Genomic DNA, 26,131 nt, shown 5'->3' with positions numbered 1-26,131 from the left:
AGGATTGCCATCCTCAAAGCCAAAAAAGACTACTTTGCAAAAAAAATCCACAACTTCTCTTTCGACCCCAAAGCCTTATTCTCCTTTGTTTCATCTCTTACAAAACCCTCGCCCCCCATCATCCCTGACAAGCAAGCATCCAACAAAGCCACAGAACTAGCTATCTACTTTGATAAAAAGATAACCAACCTCCTCAAGCCCATCTCTACCCCTCAACCGACAACCCTTCCCTCCTACACCTCAACATCTTCTAGGAGTTTTAACCTTACATCCTTTGAGACCCCATCCACAATGGAAATCGAAAGCATCCTCAAAAAGCTAAAACCTTCCTCTCACCCGTTGGACGCAATACCATCCAATCTTCTCCTCTCTATCCCAAACACCATTTCTAAACCGCTAGCAGACATCATCAACTGCTCTTTAACTCAAGGAGAGGTTCCAGAACAACTAAAACTAGCCATCCTAAAACCACTACTAAAAAAACCTAACCTTCCGACGTCTGACCCTGCCAACTTCCGTCCAATTGCCAATCTTCCTTTGATCTCCAGAGTGATGGAAAGAATTGTAAACAAACTGTCCGACTACCTCGAGGAGAACAACATACTCTCCCCCTTCCAGTTCGGTTTCAGAAAATCTCAAAACACTGAAGCTTTACTATCATCACTATCTGACTCCATCCTTCTCAACCTGGAAAGAAAACAACCCCACCTTCTCGCTCTTCTCAACCTATCCGCCGCCTTCGATACGGTCAATCATTCTATCCTTCTGCAGCGCCTATCAGATATCGGCATTCAAGGTGAGGCTCATGGTTGGTTTAAATTGTTCCTTGAGAATAGATTCTACAAAGTCAGAATTAATAATAAAGAATCACTCCCAATCAAATCAAACCTAGGAGTCCCGCAAGGATCATCCCTCTCCCCCACGCTCTTTAACATTTATCTGCTGCCTCTCTGCCACCTACTCTCCAGCCTTAAACTAAATTACTACATATTCGCTGATGACGTTCAAATTCTCCTTCCTATCACCGAATCCCTGCAAAAAACCTGGGCACACTGGAACTCCTGTCTACAATCCATCAATAGCCTGCTCACCAGCCTGAACCTTATCCTTAACTCAAATAAGACTGAAATCCTCATCATCTCCCCAGATGAAAACCACAATCTCCTAAACTCACAAAGCGCATCCCAATTCGCAAAAACATTCATCAACCACTCCTCCTCTGTCAGAGACCTAGGGGTTCGGCTCGACAACCTATTCAACTTAAAATCGTTCGTACTCAACACAACGAAATAATGTTTCTTTAAACTTCAAGTTCTAAAAAATCTGAAACCTCTCCTGCATTTCAGTGACTTCCGATTAGTAGTTCAGTCTATCATCCTTACAAAGTTAGACTACTGCAATTCTCTTCTCCTAGGCCTCCCTGCGATAACTACCAAACCCCTACAGATGGTCCAAAATGCTGCCGCTAGGATTCTCACCAACTCAAATAAAAGAGCTCACATTACACCCATCCTACACGGCCTTCATTGGCTTCCCATAAAATCCAGGATCACCTTCAGTTTTGACGATGATTCACAAGGACATTCACAGCATCGCACATCTCAAACTAAGCTCTCTACTCCGCCCACACACATCCGACAGACCAATCAGAAATGCCTATAAAGGATCACTATACACCGGTCAAAACCACTTTAAGAAAACGCGCAATTTCTACAGCAGGGCCCACCCTTTGGAATTCGCTGCCTCCGGAGCTTTGCCAAGAACCATGTCTCCAAACATTCAAGAAACATCTCAAAACATGGCTCTTCAGACAAGCTTTCCCAGAGTCTCAAGAACACTCGGACACTGGTCAAAGGTCATAACAGAACATTATGGAGACTCATGATTGTCCCCTACCTTCTCTGCATGTTCCCCCTTGCATGACTTAATGCCACCTGTTCCTTCCCTCTTCCTCCTCTTCCCTCCCTATGTTCTTCAGCCCGCTCCTCCTTTCCCTCTCTCCTCACTGCTACCTGCTATCATTTAGGGCCCCCGCTTACGCCCTATTTAATTCTCAGGTTCCTAGCGATACCCTTTTGACTCCTTATTTCATGCAATGCCTATCACCACTATTTTGCGGTTCTATTTATATTCGTTATTTGTCGACTAGCTATCTATTACCACTGTTTGCTGTTCTATTTATACTTGTTATTTACATTTGTTTTTATATTGTTGTTTATATTTATTTATATTTGCTGTTCTATTTATACCTGTTATCTATATTTGTTGTTTGACGACTTGTTTTAATGTAACACCATAACCGCGATTGTTCTGTTTCAATGGAAACCGATATGATTTGATATTTTTTTCAAGAATGTCGGTATATAAAAACTCTAAATAAATAAATGTTCCCATTCCTAACTAAAAAGGTAGAAAAACTGTTCCCTAAAATAGTGATCCTCATTTGGTGTGTTGCTCAAATTTTGAAGAGAAGGCAATAATGCTAGTTAGGCATTCGCAGAGCCAAAACAAATTGTTTCGGCTTGTTTGTTTCATAAGAAAATCACTCATTTGGTTTGTTTCAAATGAAAAAAAAAAGTTTTTTTTTAGTTTAATTTGTTTACCATTGTAGTCAATGGGAGAAGCAATGTAACCTATTTTGGACTCCCAAATTGGGCTTTTCTAATCATTTGTAATGATCTGGTAAATATCAGATATCAGAAGGGTAAAGGCATGACACCACATCAAGAATGTCAACATGGCATGGAGAATCTGAGGACCCACATTGAGGCAAAACGGTACCAGCAGTGGAAGGAGTTCTCTAAGGCACTATCAAGGGAGTAAAGTAGCAGCAAGAGTGGCCAGAATACCCCAAGGCTCCAAAGTGAAGGGCACAAACAGTGGCATGAACCTCCCAAAGCTGTATGAGAGGGTCAAAGAGGCACAATATGTGGCATGAACAACTCAAGGCACCATGAAGGGGGAACAAAGCTCCAGGAAAGGAAGAAATCCCTCCCCACTCCAAGGCAGTGATAGTGGGTCAAAACAATAGCACCTTGGGGATTGCTTGCTCGATAGACTGCTACCTTCCTCCTCTGGCCAGACCAACAGACACAGTTTAATAACCCAACTTTCTGCCTACGATCCACTGAGAAACTCAGGCTGCTCTCATACCCAAAACCACCCCAGTTGTTGTGCCTGTTGCACGTCGTTGGGTGATTTTGGTTCATTCTATTTGGGCATCCTGTAGCTCTCTATTCACCCACATGTGAGGACTACCATCCTGTTTGTCCTGGGCGAAAGCAGAGTTGCTTACCTGTAACAGGTGTTCTCCCAGGATAGCAGGATGTTGGTCCTCACGAAACCCGCCTGCCATCCCGCGAAGTTGGATTCGCTTACGTTTTATTATTTTATTTTTCGCTCGTACTTTTTGCTACAAACTAAACTGAAAGGGGTCCCCTGCTGGATGCGGGGTTGGCATGCTGGGCATGCTCGGTGTGCCAGTCAAAAGTTCTAGAAAATTTGACAAGTGTTCCGTGATAGGGCTCCATCCGATGTCACCCACATGTGAGGACTAACATACTGCTGTCCTGAGAGAACACCTATTACAGGTAAGCAACTCTGCTCTCCAGTCCCTAGATTAGTGTTATTACATTCTTTTCTGTGCTCAGTGTTTCCTGTTGACTGAGTATTGAAATGGTTCTCTGTTTTTAATCAGGTTTTTTCCTAGTCTGTCCACAGTTGCTTTTGAAGAAAATACTGGCAGGCTGATGTCACTGCAGGGGTTATATATATATATACTGTGACATCAGTTTGCTCCATCTGCTGGTAGAGGAATATAACCCACTTGTTCTGAATTCATCTGACTTTCCTAAAGAAAAGGAAATTATTAGGTAAGTAGTAATTTCTCAATGCCCCAACCAGTTTACTTGTCAGGCAATCATTCAGCTTTCCTATGTTGACAACCTGGTCCTTCCCATCAGGTGCAAGAATCTGTACATGGTCTGCAAAAATATGGGAATCAAAGGTCTGGAGTTCAATTAGCTCTGCCATTGGGTCCGTATAAATATACGAGGGTAAGTCAGTAAGTAAGTCACAAATCTCTCTACTAAGGTAATAAAACATATATCTGTAATGCTGTCATATTCCATAGATGGCAGCACCTTAGAAGTGCTTATGTACATAAATAGTTATTTAAACTGTGCATGCACAGGGGCTGTGTACACAAGGAAAATGGCTGCCGTGTTAACAGATTGTATGGTCGAAGAACAACGTGCTGTTGTCCGATTTTTATGGGCTAAGGGCTTAGTGGCAAAAGACATTCATAAAGAAATGTATCCAGTATATGAAGAGAAATGTCTCTCACGTAAAACAATTTATAACTGGACCGATAAATTTGCACAAGACGTGCCAACGTGAACGACGAAACCAGACCTGGTCGACCTGTAGAGATTGCGACAGAGGCAACTGTGAAGCAGGTTGAAGAGATGGTTCGTGCTAACCGGAGGGTAACAATTGACGAAGTTGCCAAAGAAATTGGGTGTTCTCATGGATTAGCATATTGCTTAGTGCATGATGCATTGAACTTTCGCAAAGTCTGTGCAAGATGGGTTCCCAAACAGCTCACCGAAGACAATAAGAACAACCGGATGGGTGTCTGTTTGGAAAATCTCTGCCATTATGCAAACGAAGGTGAATCAGTGATGGCACGTATTGTTACGAGTCGTGGGTGCACCACTATCAACCAGAAGCGAAACATGATTCCATGCAGTGGAAGCATCCACTATCATTGACACCGAGAAAGTTCAAGCTTGTGCCTTCTGCAGGAAAGGTGATGTTGATTGTGTTTTGGGACCGAGATGGGATACTCTTAACCAGTTTTCAGAAGCGTGGTGAATCTGTTAATTCGGCTTCCTACTGTGCTACTCTATTAAAGCTTAAAGGAGCTATTCGTAGAAAACGCCCAGATCTGGAAAAAAGAGGAGTGCTGATTCTTCACGATAATGCCAGACCACACACTTCGAATGAGACTCGTCAGACAATTGCGAACCTGTACTAGGAATTTCTTCAACATCCACCATACAGTCCGGATTTGGCACCCAGCGATTTTCACTTGTTTGGCAAACTGAAAAGCCATCTCGGTGGTAAACATTTCACCAGCGATGAAGAAGTGGAACAAGATTTGAAGCGCTGGTTACGATGCCAGCCAAAAGACTTTTACGCAGAAGGTTTTGACGGACTTTTCAAATGCTGGGACAAATGTATAAATGTTTGCGGCGATTACGTTGAAAAGTAGTTGGTTTTTCCAGAAAAACTGTTTGTGAGTGTATTCTGTATATTTCACAGTAAATAATTCATCTTTTGCATTTAAATAAATTTCATGAATATTAATCCCATGTATGTTTGTGACTTACTGACTTACCCTCGTATAATGGGAGAAGAGAATATTGATTATTGAGAAACCCCATAGGCAGTTTGAACAGCTCCTGAGCTTTTCTCTGTCTAACCTACTTGATAAGATGTATCCTCCAAAAATGAGGTAAACCATTTAAATACATTTATTTCAAGGGCTATCCTTCCCAGACACTGAAGTAACAACTTGTTGTCCAGCATGTCAAATGCTGTTAAATCAAGAAGGATCAACATGTGAACTCTCACATCTACTTGCCTCCTGATATTTTCCATTAAACTTAGTAAAATTCTCTGTTCCTCTACACCGGAATCCTGACTGCTTCAAATGGAGAAAATTGGAAGAATCCAAAAACTGCAGTGCTTAAGAAAAGCAAATTTTCTCAATTATCTTGACCAAGAAGGGAAGACTGGACACTCATACTTCAGATTCAGTCAGTCTCCTGCCATACTTTAGACATATTTGGCAGGGTGCTGTCTTAAGACTATGCTCTATACTTATCACATTTCAGCTCTTTATGGTGCAGTATATGTGCTCTTTTATGGAGCAGCTTCATAAATTTTCAGATGCCCTCCATTTACAGAAGCAAGACGCATGTGGAAAATATCTTCTTTAAGATATGCTTCCAATAGTTTTAGTATAGCAACCAAGGTTTGCACTTTTCATAGATATTAGTATGACTTGGTTTAAAGCTTTCAGGCCCATAAGATTCATGAATGGTTAGTGAATATTTCATATACAAGAGAATATCTTTTTGGCAACAAAATTAAGGAAATTCTGAAATTCATTAATGACCATGCCTCCATATTGCAGACATCATTTATGGCAATTTTGGACGTTTTGCATCCTGCTAAGAGGTTCCAAATATTCACTCATAAAGGACTCTTTCTCTCATAAAAAAACGATATGCCCCACAGTAACAACTTGCCTTCCTAAACAGAAGAAAACAAGACCTACAGCATTATAAGCAAAAGAAGCCAGATCTGACTTCACAGGCAAAACCAACTTTTATTTTCTTCAGTGTTTCTCAGAGCAAAAACATATGTCAGTAGTTTATTTGGCAATGTCTTTTCCAAAAGGACCCAAGGTGATGTTATACACTTAATTTAAAACAAAAGTAAATTATACAGTTAAAAGTTAGTGTTAAGTTCATTTCACAATAGAAAAAAAATTATAAATTGGCATAACACAATGAATAAAATTAAAGGATAGACTCTTTAAATCCAAGTATAATATGGCCCTATTAAAGGGGCAAATTATAACATCGGCTTAGGATGGAGGACTATTTTTAAGAAAATATAAAAAATATATAAATGTTTTTGAATGCATTAAAGTATGATGAAGGTGAATGATTAGAAGACCGGTTGGTGTCTTGTTTAGTCACACGTCAGGCTTGCTGACACCTTCTTAGGCTAATAATATTTTAATATTACTTTGGGTTCCACATTTTTGTGTGTATATTTGGTCTTTGTGGTTGACCTATTGACTCTTTCCTTGAGTTATATTTCAGTTACCCCAATATTGACTGGGTAAACATAACATCAGGACATTTTAGAGAGGTAAAATTCTTCGATGGAATAAATGACACTTTACGGGAACCGACGCGAGGAAGCTGTTTTAGAACTAATTCTTAAGGGAGCACAGGACTTGGTGGCAGAGGTAATGGTGATGGGGCCACTTAACAATAGTGATCATAACATGATCAAATTTGAACTAATGACTGGAAGCAGAACAATAAGTACATCTACAGCTCTAACACTACATTTTTAAAAGGAGTGCTTTGGTAAAATGAAGAACTACCCAACCTGGCCTTAACAGACCTCACTTCCCCAATATATTAATGTAATAAACCACCAGGGGTAAGTATATATATATATATATATATATATATATATATATATCAATTTTCAATCATAAATATTTAACTATTTGCAGAATTTTTTAAAAATAGGTATCCGTAATTTGCTATCTTTTACAAGTTACCGATGTTTACACCAAATGTATACATAAACCCATAAAAACCCACCAATAAATAACCTCATCCAGTCACTCTCACATGAAGTACTTCTACATACATATGGAGAAATGACTGAATGAACCATTAGATTGCATGTCCTGCAAAGAGCACTAAGATCTGCAAATAAAGCATTGTTAATATCTGATATAAGATCAGCCCATTTAAGCGATGTAAAAGATCGTTCCTTGTCAGTTGCAGGACCCAGACTTTGGAATCAGTTGCCAACAGATCTGAGACTTCAGCAGGAGTTAGTTGTTCAGAAAGGAATTAAAAACATAGTAGTTTCGCAAGGCATTTGAGAGTGAAGGCACATAAGGAGTTTGTGTCCATAATTTTAGTAGAATATATTAGATTAGAATTTTAGAAGTAATTTTAAGATTTTATAATTCTATTTAATTGTAGTATTTTAATGTTTCTGCAATAACGTCAATATTTTGTATTAATTTTATATTATGTATGTTGTGTGAACCATGGTGATGGAAATACTGTGCAACAGTATACAAAAATTGTATAAATAAAATAAAAATAAATACAGCAATTTCACATACATAATACCACATACCCCATAAAATCAGATTCCACACAAAATATAGGTTTCTTTCAAGAAGATTACAAATGGTGCCTTAAATCCCAGTTCAATGTGTTGTCCAAACAAGTCCTAATTGTAGTTCAAAAAAGATGTCCTAACATATGTTTGAAATGATGTTCTAACAAAGCCTGATGTATATGCAGAAGCTTATGCTGCTTCTGTACTGCAGAAAAATTGGGGATTATATGCTCCATCTTTCTGAATCAGGATTAAAAATAAATTCAATGTGCTTCTTAGCTTTCTAGTCACTTAATCAGGTGGCAGGAAAATGATTTCCTTCCATCCACTAATGGCTTGTTTTATGAACTTCATTTAAAGCCACCTATGAAACAACCTGCACTTGGAATCATGTGATGAGACCTCCTTCTGACCTATAGGTACTTGTAGTCTCCAGTATCTAACAGTTTTTTTTGTTAGCAGCACTTACTTCCACCAGAAGTCTACAAGCATCAGGCATTAGTAACTTATCCACCCTAAACACAATTCAACAGAGTAGTTTTGAGTATGCATCCAGAATTTCTTTGGCCTCGTTTTCATTAAATTTTTGATTCTTCAAGCATTCTTCCCCAGACCTCATACAAATAAGGCTGAAACAACCTGGTATGCTTTGGATTATGAAAAATATTTCCTTATATGGACAGAACCAAGGGATATAGAAAACCTACCCAGCTGTTTGTCTCTTATGATCCTAAAAGACCAGGATTGGTTGTTACAAATTGTACAATTGCAGATAGGCTTTTTCAGAATGTCTTATTTGTTTTCAGTTAAAAAGGCCTCACTTAAAGGCCATGTAAAAGATGGTAGAGCAATGGCATCTTCTTCCCCTACTCACTTTGGCTGTACATTTGTTGAAGATGCATGTAAAGCTGCTATGGTGGAGTTCAGTACATACATTTACCTCCCACTTGTGTCTAGACTCTGAATTCTGTCAGGATAGTAAGTTAGGGCAAACTACCTTCCTTTAGATACTAGGCTGAAAATTAATTTTACATTTCACAAGAAAGTTAAATGCTGGCTTTTCCCATGAAGTGGGTAAGGTGAAATCCTAGGTGGTGATACCATGGTGACATTGTCAATTCTTATTTTGTATTTATTTGTATTGAGTAGAAACTTTTCATGTACATAGCCTTAGTTGACAGCTTTGATTGGTCGGAAAAGCGGTATAGAAACAATGTAAAATCTGTTTAAAAATTGATAATACATTTTTTTCAATGCCTTCCCACAAAAATACTTGAGGAGGAAGTGGAAAAAGGGAGCTTCCAAAACCCTTAGCTTGAACATCCTCGCATATGGGATAGACTTTGTATGTCTTTTTGAGAAAGTAAAGTTGCTTATCTTTAGTTTTCTCTGTCAACAGTGGGATAAGCCAATCACATATACCTTCCCACCACCTCTTGGAGTTTAAAAAAAAAAACGTTTTCCTATCAATTCCAAATTGCACAGATGTACAAAAGCCTTCTGGGCTTTTCTAGCAGTAGCTAAGACACATCCTTATCTTGGTATATTTGGCAAAAACATCTGCATGTCTGACTTAACCTGCTGTCCATGAGGAAAACAAGTTACAGGTAACAACTTGATAGTGGTATTTTCCATTTAGGATGGGGCTCAAAATGAAATGTTTGTAACACCATTTATTGTTAGACATGGAACTTCCTTTTTGTTGTTGGATGATGTTTCAAAGATCTCTGAAGCCAGTCAGCTGCCTCAGCTGATTGGGAATTTCATTATTAGTTTTGAACATCAATAAGTGAAACAGAAATAGAAGGGGAAGATATGAGAAATCCAATTTCATTGGTTATATGAACTCTGAGTAGAACCCTCATGCTTCTATGTAACGTCTCTTACTTCCAAGCGCTTCTGGAATAGCATCCTGCCTCGTGCAGCATCCAAGGGCTGTGTAGAGTACTTCCTGCAACTAGGAGCTCCTTTATAGGCCCTGCAGCCAGGATTTGCTGGGGCGCTGGCTGATACTACCTCCTGTCTAGGTATAAAAGAAAGTCCTCTGCAACCATGTCCTCTGCAACAATGCAGCACTTCTGCAGCAGGTCCTCATGTGCTAGTGGTCAATACTGCATTGCTACTGCTTCTGCTTTGTCCTGTCTTGCCTAGTCTTGCTTCTATCCTACTTTGCCATGCCTCTTTGTCCTGCCTAGTTCTCCTGCCCTGCATTGCCTTGCCATGCCTTCCAGTTAAATTTCCGTGGATTGTTCTTCTATTGCTTAATCTCTGCCTGCCTAGACACCAACCTTGCCTGATCTCTACTTGCTTTGATGCTTGATGGTGCCTGAACTCTGCCTGCCCAGACTCCAGCCTGCCTTCCTTGGTCCTGTCAATCTGTCTCCTCATCCTTGTACCCTGCCAGATAAGACCTGCTGGCTGCCAGAATCTCCAGGCTCAGTCCAAGTGGGAGGGGACTGGCCAGGCAGAAGACCTTTCCTTGTGGCATGTCAGCTGCCACCTCTAGGGCCTGGTCTGTGTTCACATGCCCCAGGCTGCACCAACTTAGAAGCAACCCAAGGGCTCTCATCCCCCAGAGCATGACAATGTTTTATCCATGAACATGTTTTGGCTCTTCTGGTACGGTACAATGCTTTAATATTGGAAAGTATGTTTTCTTGAAATGCTATAAACTAAGTAGTCAGCAGCTGACTCGGTGTAAGTGCTGCACAATCATGTGGAGGACCTGGGTTTGATTCCTGGACCAGGCTTTGGCTCTTCAAGCTGGCTTGAGATGCTTCCCCAGAGGGGAGGGAGTATCTGCCATCATTTAGTGGTGACACCTGGTGGCCATGTTAGCTAGGTTCTGGAGGGAGTTGTGGCCCTTGGGTGAGGTCTGTTGCTATGATGGCTGGTCTGAGTCAGGAGGGGAATATAAAAGTGGTGGTGGTGGTGGGGGGACGCTGAATAGTTGCAAATGAAGGCTAAGAATACTTTAGCTCTACAGAAGTTGGTTGTGATTGAGCTAGAAGCCCAAAGCAACAGGAGAAAACAGTTGGGTGAAAAATGTTTTTGTGTACTGTGGTGATTGAAAATTAAGAAATTTCTTTGCTTCTTGATACATTTTCTTCAGAATATTTTTTAATAGTAAATGTTGAGGTGCTTAATATGCTAGACAATACAATAAATATTTCCATCCCATGCACTCATTAATGTATATATTTGTGTTTTCCTCTTATATGCAGAGCCAAGTATCACAAGTTGAAATATGGGACAGAGTTGAATCAAGGAGATATGAAGCCTCCAAACTATGATTCTGGTAAGATTCTTTGACAGCAACAAAAATTATATATTGTGCTTTTTTTTTTTTCATGCTGTTTGCTTTGCAGGTGTTTAGTAGCATAGTATAACTGTTAGGAATGTATATGGTTTGAAGGTGTGAAGCTATCTACATACAGTGCTTATAGAAAGTCTATACTCCGTGAAAGTTTTTCACATTTTCATTTGCGCATCGAATTTGCATGTATTTAAATGAGGATTTTGTTTTCTATTCAACACACCATGCCCCATACTTTAGAAGCCAAAACTGTTTTATTGGGGACAGCATACTTGTATCAAGAAGCAAACTAAAATCCACTTGGATGTCTCCACCCACTTGAGTCAGTACTTGGTGGAAGCTTCTTTGTCAGCAGTTACAGCTGGGAGCCTGTCGTGATAGATCTCCACCAACTTTGCACATCTAGATTTATCAGTATTAGACCATTTTTGTTTACAAAACTTTTCAAGGTCTGTTAAGCTCTTTGGGGAGCATTGATGGACAGTAATCTTCATTGTGCCGTAGATTTTCAATTGGATTAAGGTTGGTGCTCAGACTGAGCCACTTAAGGGCATTTTATCTTTTATCTATTCCAGTATAGCTATGGCTCTATGCTTCTGGTTGTTGTCATGCTGCAAGCTGAAATTTCCTCCCAGTTTTGGCTTTCTTCAAGGACTTTTTAAAAATCTTTTCTTCATTCATTGTCCCTTCAGTCCTCACAAATTCTCCAGTCCCCTACCCATGAGAAACATCCACATAACATGATGCTGCCTCAACCATGTTTCCCAATAGGGATGGTGTTTTCTAGGTGATGTTCTGTGTTGGGTTTGCACCAAATGCTTTGCATTCAGGTCAGAAAGTTCTATTTTAGTATAGTCAGATCACAAAACGTTTTACCACATGGCTATAATATCCTAAGTGTTCCTTTACATACTTCAAACAGGATTCAAAGTGGGCTTTCTTGAGTAATGGCTTTCTTCTTGTCATCCTACCATACAGACCAGATTTGTGGAGTTCTTGGGATGATATTGTCACATTCCCACTTTGACCAATCTTGGCCATGGAAGCCTGTAGCTCTTTCAAAGATGCCATTGGCCTTTTGGTGCCTCCCTGCTTCATTTTATGGTGCAGTACTGCAGACTGTCTACTGAGATCTCTGTTTTTGGTTGCCCTCCAGTATTCTCCATCTCCAGCAGATGGTGGATGTGCCATCTCCCTATGGGGACTGCTCTGAATTTTGGAAGGAGAATTTTAAATTAAGAAGCGAAAGCTCCGCTCTCCTGTTGAGAAATTCCTGAGGTGATTTCCGTAGTCCCTCAGAGGTGTGCCTTGATCCAGTAGCTGTCTCCCGGCGTGGACTTAGCTGCTTGTGTGACTGAAAGGCAGCGGGTGCAGGAGGCTGAGTGTGGAAGTGACAGCAATTGCCCTTCCCCCCACAGCCAGAGACAGTCTCTGTATTCAGCTGATAAGTGCTGAGCTCTGGTATGTTTTAAAAAAAAAAAAAAAAAAAAAAGTTTTACCTACAGAGACAGGGTGTTTTAGGCCTTTCTTTGGTCTCCATGCTCGGCACACCATGCCGATGTTGTTCCCGCTCCCATTGGGGTTAAAGGACCTGAGCAGCCTGGCGGGTTGAGCGGTCCCGATGGACTAGGCCTTGCACTTGGGTTTTTCTCTGTGCACCACATGGTAGGCTGCATCAGCGTTTTCACACACTTCTGTACATCCTAATGCTCTCTATAGGACGTCTGTGTGTGCAGTGCATCAGCTCTGCACACGTTTTATGCACTGTGATAGGTGCGACGTTTGTGTGCATAATTTTTTATGTGATAATCCGCTCTGGTTAGGCATATGCCTTGCTGCGCTTACTTCAGGGGCACCTGAAATTTGTGTACATAATTTTTCAACATGAGCTGTTTAAACGCACAGTTACCGCTCATGATACCAGTAAATAAGAAGCCTAAGTGCCTTTCTCCCAGGACAAGCAGGCTGATAGTCCTCAGATATGGGTGACATCATTTGATGGAGCCCAGTACGGAAAACTTTTGTTAAAGTTTCTAGAAACTTTGACTGGCACACTGAGCATGCGCAGCATGCCACTATCCTTCAGTCTCTTTTTCTGCAGTGCAGTTGCCTCGCAGTTCTTGGAGCTGTGCTTCTTTCTCGTTTGTGTCTAAATCAGGATTTTTCCCATTCCATCAGGTCCCCCTTCACGGTCTGTGCCTCTCCTCAGCATGGTAGGTAGAAAACATTTTCCTTCCTTTTCGCAGTTGATTCCCGGCATCCCACTTCTCAGTGGCTCCCAGTCATTGATCGCGCGTCAGTTAATTTTCATGGCGTCCGGCTTTCAGCGGTGCCACCAGTGCCCGCGGACCATGTCCATCACGAATCCGTATGAGGTTTGCATCCTGTGCCTTGGGGCCTCGCACGATGTCAGAGGGTGTCAGCTGTGTGACTAGATGACCTCCAAAGGCTGTCACGTACACCTTGACAAAATGGAAAAAGTTTTAAGTTCCAAAAAGTCTGCTCCATCCACACCCGTGTCAGTCCTTGACACCCGGGAGTCTAGGGAAGACGCTCAATATGCTCCCTCTTGCTACTCCTCTGACTTCATCTTCAAAAGATTGAGGGAGCGGTGATTGATCTTCCATGATCTCACCGGTTTCCAGGACATCGGGATCCTCCACTTCCTCGGCACTGGGGAAAGACCAGGTCAAGCACCATGGGAGATCCTGCAAGCATAAACACTGGTCGCCATTGGCACATGGCTCCTGTTCCGGTGTGGTATCGGTGGCTGCTGTACCGCCACCGAAATGACCCAGTGGCTCGGTGGCCCCTTCCTCCGATATACACGGGAGTCCCGGGTGTTCCCCCACCGATATCTGTGCCGGGCATAGTGCCTCCTTGGAGGACTGAGGAAGCACCGGTGATGCCTCATCCCCCTCCCTCAGTCCTGGCTTCACAGGACTTCCAGGAGGAGTTTGGCCTCAGGGTGCAGAGCGTGGTGCTCCAAGCTCTGTGGAGCATTGAGCCGCCTCCACCGTGTTTTCTGGCGCTCCTGCTCGAGCGTCCAGATGTCCTTCTTGGCACCCTCCTGATGCAACCGGAGTCCGAAGGACCTTTGTTTCCCCAGTGGCCACTGATGTCCCCCTTGGGAGTGATCCTCATTATTGGATCCTCCAAGGAGGAAGATGTGGCTGGTTCGAGTTTCTAAGGCCTCAGTTCCCTGAGCCTTTGCCCGGGCCCTCTGGCCTCCCAATTCCCATGGTACCCTCAGTGCCCTCAAAACCTTCGGATCCCAGGTCTAGGGTTCTCCACTGGCCTCGCACAAGCCCAGCGATGGCCTTAGTGGAGAAGGCCCTTATGACCAGTGGGATGATTCCTCGGAGTCTTCGTCCAAATTCTCGGATGAGCCTCTCTCCGAGCCTTCCCCACTGAGGAAAAGCTTCAGTCCCCCCCCCCCTCCCCAAATGACCTCTCCTTTGCAGGGTTCATCAGGGCCATGGCCGAAGCTATTCCCTTTCAACTCCTCATGGAGGAGGATGTGCGACATAAGATGTTGGAAGTACTCCAGTTTGATGCTCTTAAGGAAATTGTGGCAGTTCCTGTCCATGACATCCTGAAGGATCTCATCCTCCAGATGTGGGAACACCCAATCTCCATATCTCCAGTCAGTAGAAAGGCGGCTGCCACCTATTTGGTGCAGCAGGCCTTGGGATTCGAGAGTCATCACCTCCTTCACCAGTCTGTGGTCATGGAGTCCGCCCTTTAGAAGGCCAAATGCTTCCACACCCATGCCTCTGCCCCTCCAGGACAAGAACATAGGGAGCTAGATGCTTTGGGCAGAAAGGTCTTTCACTGCCTAACAGTTGCATATGACCCAATACAACCAAAATCTGTGGAAGCAGGTCCAGGACCTCGCAGGGAGCTTGCCACAACAGGAGTCACTCTCTGCCATTGTCCTGCAGGGTCTGGAGGCTGGCAAACAAGAGGTGAGATCCACTTAGGATGTGTTTGAGACAGCGGCCCGAGTAGCTGCCATGGGCATCGGTGCCCGTAGAATGACCTGGCTCCGGGCTTCCGACCTCCATCTAGAGGTGCAGGAGAAGCTGGCTGACCTCCCATGCACAGTTGGACACACCATGAAACCCTCCAACAGCTCTCCGCTAGCACTTCAGACACTTCTTCCTCTGCCAGGAATTCTTTCAAGCTAAGTTCCAGGGAATCCTTTTACAGGCAGTGGAAATATTAGACCCCCACCTCTCGTGCTTGCATGCTGCGCATGAGCTCCAGGGGCCGCTCCCGTCAACAGCAGACATCTAGGCCCCAGCCAGCACCCCAGCTATGAGTTTATGGCTGGCGGTGAGGGAGCACGAGTCAGTAAAATGTACCCCCGGCATCGGATCCCCCAGTAGAAGTCAGGCTGATCAGCTTCGCCCACCACTGGAGGACCATCACTTCGGACCAATGGGTTCTCACCATAGTTCGCCCGGGGTACTGCCTCAATTTGAGACTGCTTCCAGAAAACTTTCCCCCATGACCATTGTGGGGTTCATCCACCCAGCAGGTCATACTTCGGACAGAACTCTCCGCTCTTCTCACAGCAGGAGCAGTAGTGCCCGTTCCTCACCTTCAGCAGGGTAGAGTGTTCTGTTCGAGGTATTTCCTCATACTGAAGAGTAACAAAGGCTTCTGCCCCATTCTCGACCTCAGGGCATTGAACAAATTTCTCTTAAAAGAAAAGTTTGAGGTGGTTTCTCTGGGCACTCTGATACCCTCTCCTCAAAAGAGGAGACTGGCTCTGGCTCTGCTTCCTCGATCTCAAGGAAGCTTACGCTCACATAGGTATCTTCTCCGGCCACAGAAAATACCTTCGCTTCGTGGTGGGGAAGGCCCACTACCAGTACATGGTGCTGCCTTTTGGGTTGGCCTCTGCCCCTTGCGTTTTCACCAAATGCCTAACTGTGGTGGCTGCGTACCTCAGGCAATCAGGTCGATACAGTAAAGTGAGCGGGTGAGCGCCCGCTCTCCCCGGTGCGCGCACAGGCCAGTGTCCTGTGCGTGTAATTCAGTAAACTAAAATATTACGGGGACCTGTTGGAGTTGATTTACAATATCTAAAGGTTCTCTTCCTATATCCCAAGCCTCCGCGAGCCCTGTATTCGTAGCCCATTCCTGGGCCAACATTTTATACGGGGTTTTTTCCCATCCGGGAATTTTTGATCCACCGGGCTTGGTGGTTCGGATGTCTCTCTTCCGTTTTTCCTTTTAAATAGAGACATCCTGTTCAGTGACGCCAAATGTTGGGAATGAGAGAGTAAGGTACTCTGACACAATATCTATGACATCATTTATTAATGTGACGACATGGTAATATACATTATTTACAGAAAGTTATTTACATACCACATGATTGCATATGCCATCCAGCACCCTTCGTGTCATCAGCCTTGTATCGAGGAGTCGTCAGGTCAGCAAAGGCGAGAAGGGGGTTTTCAGTGTCCAGCACTCTATACATCTATAGAGGCAAAATCTTACTCCCGCCAGACACTGGAAAGTCCTGCTCTTTTATACTGTGCCGTAAACAAGTGTGCGTGCGAGAGAGAAATGATTGATCGCTATCCCCCCATGTTATGTTTCAACAGTTGCTATTACCCAGTCAGACTTGTCCTGTCCCTGGCATGTAGGCGGTTGTTCAGACCGCCTTATTCCTGACAGGGAGCCAGAAAGCTGAGCTGCACAACCTGTTTAACAAGAACATGTTTATCCTACAGTGCTCATGGTTGGTCTTTACTTTGAAATGAAATGCACTTCCAAGTAGAAAGAACCAACTGGAACTGCTAAATTAACCCTATTTTGTGAATCAGTATAATTTAGCATAGGTGGGGGCCAAGTCATTTGTTTGTGTGCTTTCAAAAGCAATTAGTTACACCAGTTTTAAGTATTTAGGCTTGCTACAGAAGTATAAAGTGTGTGTGTGTGTGTGTGTGTGTGTGGGGGGGGGGGGGGGGGGGTTGGATACTTATGCAAACAGGTTATTCCATGTTTTTAACTTTTCATTTTCTAAGGAATTCTGAAATATAAATTTCACTTGGTGGTTATGGGGTTGGATGTGTGGATATGTGGAGCAAACATTATCCAGGTTATAAGGCAACAAACAAAAGGTGAACTTTTTTGGAAGAGGGTGTAGACTTTCTGTAGGTATGGAAGTAGATGTCAGTCCAATTGGGCTATCAATTCTGCTTAGATGATTTGGTCTATATTGCTAAGGATCTGTGGCAGCTGTGGAAGTTTGACTGTTTTTAGGATTTCTCTTATTTAAATAAGCTTTTGTTGTTTTCCTGTACTAAGTAGATGAGCATACAAGTTTGCATGATCTCCTCTCACCAATCTCTTATCAGGAAGCTTGGTAGTAATCTAAGCACCAATAAAGCTAATGAGGCTGTTGCCTGGAATTAATGAGGCTATAGCCCAAACTTCTTGCCATCTGTTTCCATGGCCTTGCTGGATGATATGTCTCCACCCCCCCCCAACCTGGCATTAACCCAGTTAGTGCTTGGGAGTTAAAGCCTGCTGGTTTCCATCTGCCTGCCCCATGATCTGCAGCATTGCTAATTTTTGCTTCCTTTGTCCATGCCTTGTATTTATTTTCATTATCTGACCTTGCCTCTGCTCTTGAAAGAGTGAGCATGGATGGCTTGCATGATTTATCTGAATTTATTTTCCAGCTATCCCAAAAACAGCCATACTAAGTGGATAACAAAATATACATATTAAAATACACACCCAAAACATACTTAACACAAGACAGTTAGCAATGAACACAGGCATCACTTACTTAAATGAAAAAAGTTTCCAAAATAAGTAAGCCTTCAGTTTTTTCGTAAATTGCTCATAGTTGCTTAAGTTCAACTGGCAATGGAAAAAGCATGATGCTGAAATTTCTGAAGACATGTAGCTTTACAAGTTGGAACAATTAAGATTAATTGGACTGGAGGGTACAGGGTGGAATGTACTCTTGCAATAAATCAGGAAAATAAGAAAGATGTCCCCACTCACAAGGCTTTAGTAGCCTCTGTGCTCATTGAGTAACTGTAAGAATGGTTGAGTTAAACTTGTCATTTAGGGCAGCGGTTCTGAACCAGTGTGTCACGAGGCACTGGCAGGTGTGTCATGCACCCGCTGCTCTCCCCCTCCCCCCTTTCACCCCAGCGAGACAAATACTGCTGCCATTCCTGCCCGGGCTATCAGCACATTCAAGCCCCGAGGGGAATGGCAGCAGTGTTTTGTGGAAGCTGGCAACAGGAACGTGACCTTTTCTTCATCCCGCCCCTGTGGCCCGGAAGAGGAAGTGATATCTACTGGGCATGCGGGAAGAAGAAAAGGCCTATGCCTGTATGCTGCTGCTGCATGAGCACAGTGCTGCTTTCCTCCCCTCTGGCTCCGACCTCCCTTTCTCTCGCCAGCGCAACACCTGCAAGAAAATATAAAAGTATAATAAACTGCAAAAAAAAAAAAAGTCTGGGGTGGGGAGAAGAGAATAAAATTACAATCTCAGCCGATTGCTCTTTGCAGCGATCGATCGCAGCACAAGCCAAAACAGCTGAGTGTTGCCTTCTTAGCGCTATGGGGCTGGGGAGGTCGCTCCTGCTGCAGTTTCCAGCCGGTCAGGACTCTGCTTTTAATAGCCGCATACCGGCTACCTTGTGCTGTAGCTGCTATGTGTGCTGTGGGTGGGAATGAGTGAGACAGAGTGAGTCAGAATGTGTGTATAAGTAAGAGAAATGTGTGAGAGCAAGACTGCTCAGGAAAGTCACTGGTGTGTGTGAGAAAGAGATTGGTCAGGCAGGTGACTGGTTGTGTGTGAGAGAGATTGGTCAGGCAGGTGACTGGTTGTGTGTGAGAGAGATTGGTCAGGCAGGTGACTGGGTGTGTGTGTGTGAGAGAGATTGGTCAGGCAGGTGACTGGGTGTGTGTGTGTGAGAAAGAGATTGGTCAGGCAGGTGACTGGTGTGTGTGTGTGAGAGAGAGATTGGTCAGGCAGGTGACTGGTGTGTGAGTGTGAGAGAGAGATTGGTCAGGCAGGTGACTGGTGTGTGAGTGTGTGTGTGTGAGAGAGATTGGTCAGGCAGGTGATGTGTGTGTGTGTGTGAGAGAGATTGGTCAGGCAGGTGACTGGTGTGTGTGTGTGTGAGAGATTGGTCAGGCAGGTGACTGGTTGTGTGTGTGAGAGAGATTGGTCAGGCAGGTGACTGGTGTGTGTGTGTGTGTGTGAGAAAGATTGGTCAGGCAGGTGACTGGTGTGTGTGTGTGTGTGAGAAAGATTGGTCAGGCAGGTGACTGGTGTGTGTGTGTGAGAGATTGGTCAGGCAGGTGACTGGTGTGTGGGTGTGAGAGAGAGATTGGTCAGGCAGGTGACTGGTGTGTGGGTGTGAGAGAGAGATTGGTCAGGCAGGTGACTGGTGTGTGGGTGTGAGAGAGAGATTGGTCAGGCAGGTGACTGGTGTGTGGGTGTGAGAGAGAGATTGGTCAGGCAGGTGACTGGTGTGTGGGTGTGAGAGAGAGATTGGTCAGGCAGGTGACTGGTGTGTGGGTGTGTGAGAGATTGGTCAGGCAGGTGACTGGTGTGTGGGTGTGAGAAAGAGATTGGTCAGACAGGTGACTGGTGTGTGGGTGTGAGAGAGAGATTGGTCAGACAGGTGACTGGTGTGTGTGTGTGAGAGAGAGATTGGTCAGACAGGTGACTGGTGTGTGTGTGTGTGTGTGAGAGAGAGATTGGTCAGACAGGTGACTGGTGTGTGTGTGTGTGTGTGTGTGAGAGAGATTGGTCAGGCAGGTGACTAGTGTGTGTGTGTGTGTGTGTGTGAAAGAGATTGGTCAGGCAGGTGACTGGTGTGTGTGTGTGTGTGTGACTAGCCATGGGCCCTAAGGAAGAAGAACGTGAGGACAGAGCTTCAGCAGCCCTTGCTGCTTCTGGTATGTGCTATTGGCCTACAATTGAAAGGGGTATGAGAGTTACTGGAGAGGGTAAGTAAAGGTGGCTTTTTAAGTTTCTTTCTTGATTGATTGCCATTTTAATTATTAGGTATTAAGTGATGTCTGCTGTTAGAAATAGTTTATTGGTATTTGGAGAATTTTTAATAATTTTGAAAATTTTTAATGATTGGATGTTCCATTTATCAGTTGTTTTGAAACATTTATTATATTCTAGTTTTAAAATTATTTTATATTTATCGGGGAATGTATAAATAGAAATGTGGAGACAAACTGAACTGGAAACAGCAAGAAGCCAAACTCTATATGCATAAAACAATGCAAAAACAAAAACATTTAGCTTTATGGTCACTTTATTTTGTATTTGGTGAGGGTCTGTCTGTGTTCTGCGTGTGTGACCCAGCTAAGGGTGTTCTGTGAGCTTATAGTTTCTTGGTAGGGATCTATAGCAGCTTGGCTTGTTCTGTTTTCCTATTGGTGTTTAGGGCCTGGTGTAATTTTTGCAGTTCTGCCTTTTCATAGGTAGGGTTGTTACTGTTTGAGTTCCATAATACAGGTGTAACTTTGTGCACATTAGTTTGTGTACATTATTTCAGATCCTGGAAGTCTGATAGATGCTATATTTTTGTTTTGCACAGAATGCAGAGTGGCTTTTTTGGGTTTCCATTCCAGTTTGTTTCCATATTTGTAATTTGTGGTCTTTCTATACATGGTGAAGATTGATTCTATGTGTGTGACCAAGGTGAAGTATTTTACTAGTATGTAGGCATTTGCATCAATATTATTTGTTGTGTTTTCTCAATAGAACATGCATTGGTGGTAAATTAGTTTTTTCATAAGGAGGGCTATTGCACCTGGTAGGAGAGAGTGTTTTATGTTGCTGTTATTGAGATGTCACCAGAAATATCTTTTTTTGTATGGAAAATTGAATGGGGAATGTCCTAGTTTTGCTCTGCACCCATAGTTGGGGGTCGAGAAGGTTCCTGTGGAATGCAGAGTTTGTTTACATTTAGCCTGGTGTGATGGTCACATGTTCAGTATGTCATGCGTGTGAGAACCATCTGTGAGGTGTGTCCCGACCGAAAAAAGGTTGAGAACCACTGATTTAGAGCATTCAGTTTATTTTCTGTGGACAGGCAGGACAGTAATCAGCCATGCAAATGGGGGATGTGATATAGTGTGCTAAGATGAAAAAGCTGTCTTAGAGCTCAAACTCTGAGGTGGTTTTCTGATCATGCAGGGGTATTCCCACAAAGCTGTGGCAGTTAGTCTCCTCAGTCTTTCACTTGCACAAAAAGACATGTTTTGCTCTTTTTAAATCGTTCAGACTTTCTTTACTTCTCTTATGGAAGTGTTTTTCATATTTTGTTTTCGCGAGTCTCCTAAAATATATATTTATTTTTTATTCCTTGTCATCCTGCTAGACTAGTCCAGACTTTGGCTTATGCCATCCTGCCAGCAGATAGGAATGAAGCGTTGCAACTTTAGTCACATCACTGCTATAAGGAGTGGTGCAGCATAGGCATTTGCCGGTATTTTTTTCAATCCCAGGGTAATGGCCTGTTGGCTGCTTCCTCTGTAGAGCTGAACCTTTAGCTGCTAGGTAACAATTTGGTAATTATTCCCCTAGTTGAACAGGACTTCCCCCTAGTGGGCTCCTGATAGAGCAGGACCTGGTAGTTAGCTCCCAGGGTTCCTTCAGTCCTGGATGAGCCAAGAGGTGCAGATAGTATCTGGAGAGGAACCTTCATGTGGGTGCTTTCTCCTTGGATCTCTTCTGAGACTGTTTCCCTCTTCCCCTGCTTCTGGCTGGGAAAGCATGAAGGTTAAAGCTGTTACGTTTAAGATTAGTGGCTGCTGTAGCTGTATAGAGATTTTTTTTTTTCCTGCCAGTCCTCCAGATCAGACTCAACAGGCAGTGGTGTTTGATAGAGTGCTCTGCTTTCACAAGTACCTTTCTTGTTGGCTTAGGAAGGGAGAGTTGTGTATAGACCACTACCTTGGGACTTCTTGTTTTGTTTCCCTGGCCTCTCACAGCTAGGATTCTGAGAAGAATAGAAGATCTGTTGATGGTTGGCCTGGTGGCTCTGGACTTTCCAAGAAGGCTGTGGTATGTGGATCTGGTGAGGCTAAAGGCTGGTATTCCCCTCCATTGTCTGTGGCCTGTTATACCAAGGTCTGGTTTTGATACAGGATCTGGTTCTATGTTGTAATATAGCTTGGCCCTTGAGAGAGTTTGCTTGCGCAGAAAAGAGGATTAGTCATTGGTAATTTCTACTTTGCTGACAGCTTGTAAGGATTCAACAACATTTGCTTATGTTGACATCTGATGTCCTTTCATATGTTTTATAAAGTTCTGACTGTTTTGCCCTGGTATGCAGGCATCCTGGCAGTCTTAGCCTCTCTGCTGTAGTTTGGGTAAAGGTTAGCCCTTACTTCCCTTAAGGTTCAAATTGTGATTGTCTAATTGTACAGAAGTTGGATTCAAGGTGTTTTGGTGGCTTTCCACTTGGATGTGGCCTGTTTCCTTAGCAGAGTTAAACATATTAATTCCCTATTTAAGTCTCTTGTGCCCCAGTGGGATCTTATTCTGATTCTTAGTGCTTGTGGGTTCCCTCTTCAAGCCCTTAGACTCTTTCCTCTGAAGGATCTTTCCTTAAAGATGGTTTTTCTAGTGGTCATATGTTCAGCCAGTTGTTTTTCAGAATTACAAACCTTATTTCTGAGATCTCTGGTGTTTTCTGCAGCATCTTTCTTTTCATCCAGTTCTGGCCTTACTCAGGGTTGTGTCTTTTCATTTAAACTTAAATAATTTGCCTTCCTGATTTCCCATAAAGGGAATTCCATGGTAGGGATATATTACTTTGTTTTTAGTATGTTCATTGCAGTCTTCTCAGGCATTTGAAAATGGTGAATGCTTTTAGGAAGTCCGATAGGCTGTTTGTGTTTGTTTGGTGTACCTCACAAGAGGGAGAGAGAGCCTCAAAATCCTCTTTGTCAAGATGTGTTAGAGACTATTTCCTCAGCATATTTGTTGAAAGATTGGCAGACTCTGTGCTCATTCTAGAAGGGCTTGAGCATCTTAAGTGGAGTCTTCAGCATTTGTTGTGGAGGACATTTGTAAATGGCCACTTAGTTGACTTCATTCATCAAATATTACAGGCTAGGGCTGCAGTTGTTTTTCCCTGCCAAGACTCCTGGAACTTTTCTTGTACCAGCCTGCGGGACCTGGACGCCGGGGGAGGAGCCGGGTGAGACTCCATAAAATCGGCGTTCCCGCTCCTCTGCATTTCCTGCAGTTGTTTTTCCCTGCCGGGACTCCTGGAACTTTTCTTGTACCTGCCTGCGGGACCTGGACGCCGGGGGAGGAGCCGGGTGAGATGCCATAAAATCGGCATTAATTCGGCGCACCGCAGCTGCCTGCGCGCTGCCAAACCCGCGCGCGCGGCTTTGCCTGGCATACCTGGCACTGGCAAGGAACTTTCTTTATTCATCTCTGCAGCCACGAGAAGTGTTGGAAAGGAACGGTCTTAATTATCAACTTTCAGTCACAAGACTCCTGGTAAGACTGATATTGAGTATATAAAATTCTTGTTTGTACTGGGTTGAATTGCTCTCTCTTTGTAAATGCCACATACAAAGAGAAAAGCAAAGTTGAGAGAACTTTCTTCTACTCCTGTGAGGATGGACTAACCTAAAATTGAGGATTGTTTTATGAAAACTCCTATAGTTACTCCCGGAGGGGGTGTCGCTGGAGGTTTAGACCAGGAGCAGGGTCCTTCCTCCCAGACACATGAAACATCTTTGACCCCCGGGGCACCAATAACTCCTGAACCGCCAGCTGGGATCAGAGTGGGGATACCTCTTGGAGTCTATCCCAAACTCAAAATGGATTCTTTAACAACATGTGATCAGAGAGAGGCAGTTGGTTCAACTAGCTTTTCGGAGAGCTCACAGCTGGGCTCTATGGATCAAAGTGGAATTACATCTCCATTGGAGGGAGGAGCTAGTAATATCCAGGAAGGACTCTTGGCTGGGATTTCTGTTATTACTCCAAAAAATTTACTCTTGGAGAAATAGGAAATATGCTAGTTTCTATGCAGAAATCAATAAATAATATAGCAAATACATTACAGGAAGTGCTAAATAAGAATTTGGTTCTTCAATCTAAGATTGAAAAAGTAGAAGAATCAGTAAATTCTGTACAACTCAAGGTAGATGAAATGGACAAAATTCAATTGAATTTAATAAAATCTGAAAAATCCCATTTTGAGAGATTAGAAGTATTAGAAAATCAGGTGAAAAAAATAATTTGAGGATATTGAATTTTCCTAAGACTTCTTTAATAAACCCAATAGACTTATTTAAAAGTTATTTGGTGAATATCCTGAAATATACAAAGGCAGCAATACCAGCTAATGCAAGAATATACTATATCTCTCAAAATGAGGAAATGAATAATCATGATCAAAATAAGGATAATCAGCCGAATTAGATTTGTCAGAATTGTTAGAAAAATCTTTGAAACTAGTATAAATACTAGAGCCACCCTTATAATACAATTTTCTTTTCTATCTGAAAGAGACTCCTTGTTGAGACTATATTTTGGACACCAAAATGATAAGTTTTATGGACAGGCCATTAGGATCTTTCCGGATATATCATATACAACAAGAATTAAGAGAGAAGAATTTTTAGCAATGAGAGGTGAGGCTCAGAATAAGGGGATAAAATTCTTATTGAGGTACCCGTGTCAATGTATCATTATTAGTCAGGGGAACAAGTATATTTTCACACAGGCGACCCAGCTAAGACAATACCTGGATACCCAGTCTTAAAGTACTACCAATGTGTTGATTATAAAAAATGATATATAGGAGGAAATGAAAATTCCTTGTGTTTTATTTTCTTCTTTTATTATCTGCTTCATGACTGTTTAAATTCTCCAGCACTCTCTTTACTTAATTTTAGTTACTTTGGATGGATATTCACAGTTTGATTTAAGTCTATGTTAAATAATTTCCTGATTGTTTTTTCTTAAAGAACTGTGAAATGTATCTGATAAGACATGAAATAATAAACAATAAATTATAAATATTACAGGCTAGATGGGCTAGCCAAGGCAGATTCTGTGTGTTGGGACAGGTGTTCTTAAAGCAGTCCTGTCGTCCTTCATGTTAACATGGGTGGGAGGAGGAGTAGCCTAGTTAGAGCAGTGGGTTACGAACCAGGAGACCAGGGTTCGAGTCCCGCTGTCGCTCCTTGTGACTGTGGGCAAGTCACTTTACCCTCCATTGCCTCAGGTACAAAACTTAGATTGTAAGCCCTCTGGGGATAGGGAAATACCTACAGTACCTGAATGTAAACAGATGTGATATCTCAGATTGAATGTCGGTATATAAAAATAATAAAATAAATAAATGTTAGAATGGGCTTGGGTATTCCCTACACATTTGAACTGTCAGGATGACAAGGAAGGAGAAATTTAGTCTTACCTGATACAGAAGTCTAGAACCCTCCTGGAAAGTGAGTGTCTGCAACTTCATTTGTTCTCTTGGGGCTTACAGAATGTTTTCAGTTTCTCTCTGTGAAGGGAGCCCAAGAATTCTCCATGTCTCCTTTTTTCTGGATTCTGTTTTTTTCTCCTCTTTTTTTTTCCCCTGTTGGAATCCTGAGAGGAGGTTTTCTTTTGGAAGATTTCCTCCCTTTATGCTTTTTCCTAGGAGCTTTTATCACTATTGCATTAACCTAAGAATACTGGCAAGTGCTTGTACTGCACCACTTCTTATAGCAGTGATAATATGACTAAAAGTTGTGATTTTGTCTTCATCTGCTGGTAGGATGCTGTAAATCCATGTCTGGGCTGGCCTAGCAAGATTCAAGGAAAGGAAA

The 26,131-nt window shown here is 42.9% G+C and overlaps 1 protein-coding gene across 1 annotated transcript in view; it reads left to right on the top strand.

Moving 5' to 3' along the window:
* The window catches only part of STRN (striatin), a 533,408-nt gene that overhangs the window by 155,667 nt on the left and 351,610 nt on the right, over nt 1-26,131 (top strand). The window contains exon 3 of the mRNA XM_029593931.1: nt 11,178-11,251. Within this exon, the coding sequence (XP_029449791.1) occupies nt 11,178-11,251 (74 nt within the window). The remainder of the gene's footprint in view (nt 1-11,177; nt 11,252-26,131) is intronic.

This window comes from Rhinatrema bivittatum, chromosome 3 (assembly GCF_901001135.1).
Source record: "Rhinatrema bivittatum chromosome 3, aRhiBiv1.1, whole genome shotgun sequence".
In the NCBI taxonomy this organism is placed as follows: Eukaryota; Metazoa; Chordata; class Amphibia; order Gymnophiona; family Rhinatrematidae; genus Rhinatrema; species Rhinatrema bivittatum.
This window is presented reverse-complemented; position numbering and strand designations above follow the sequence as displayed.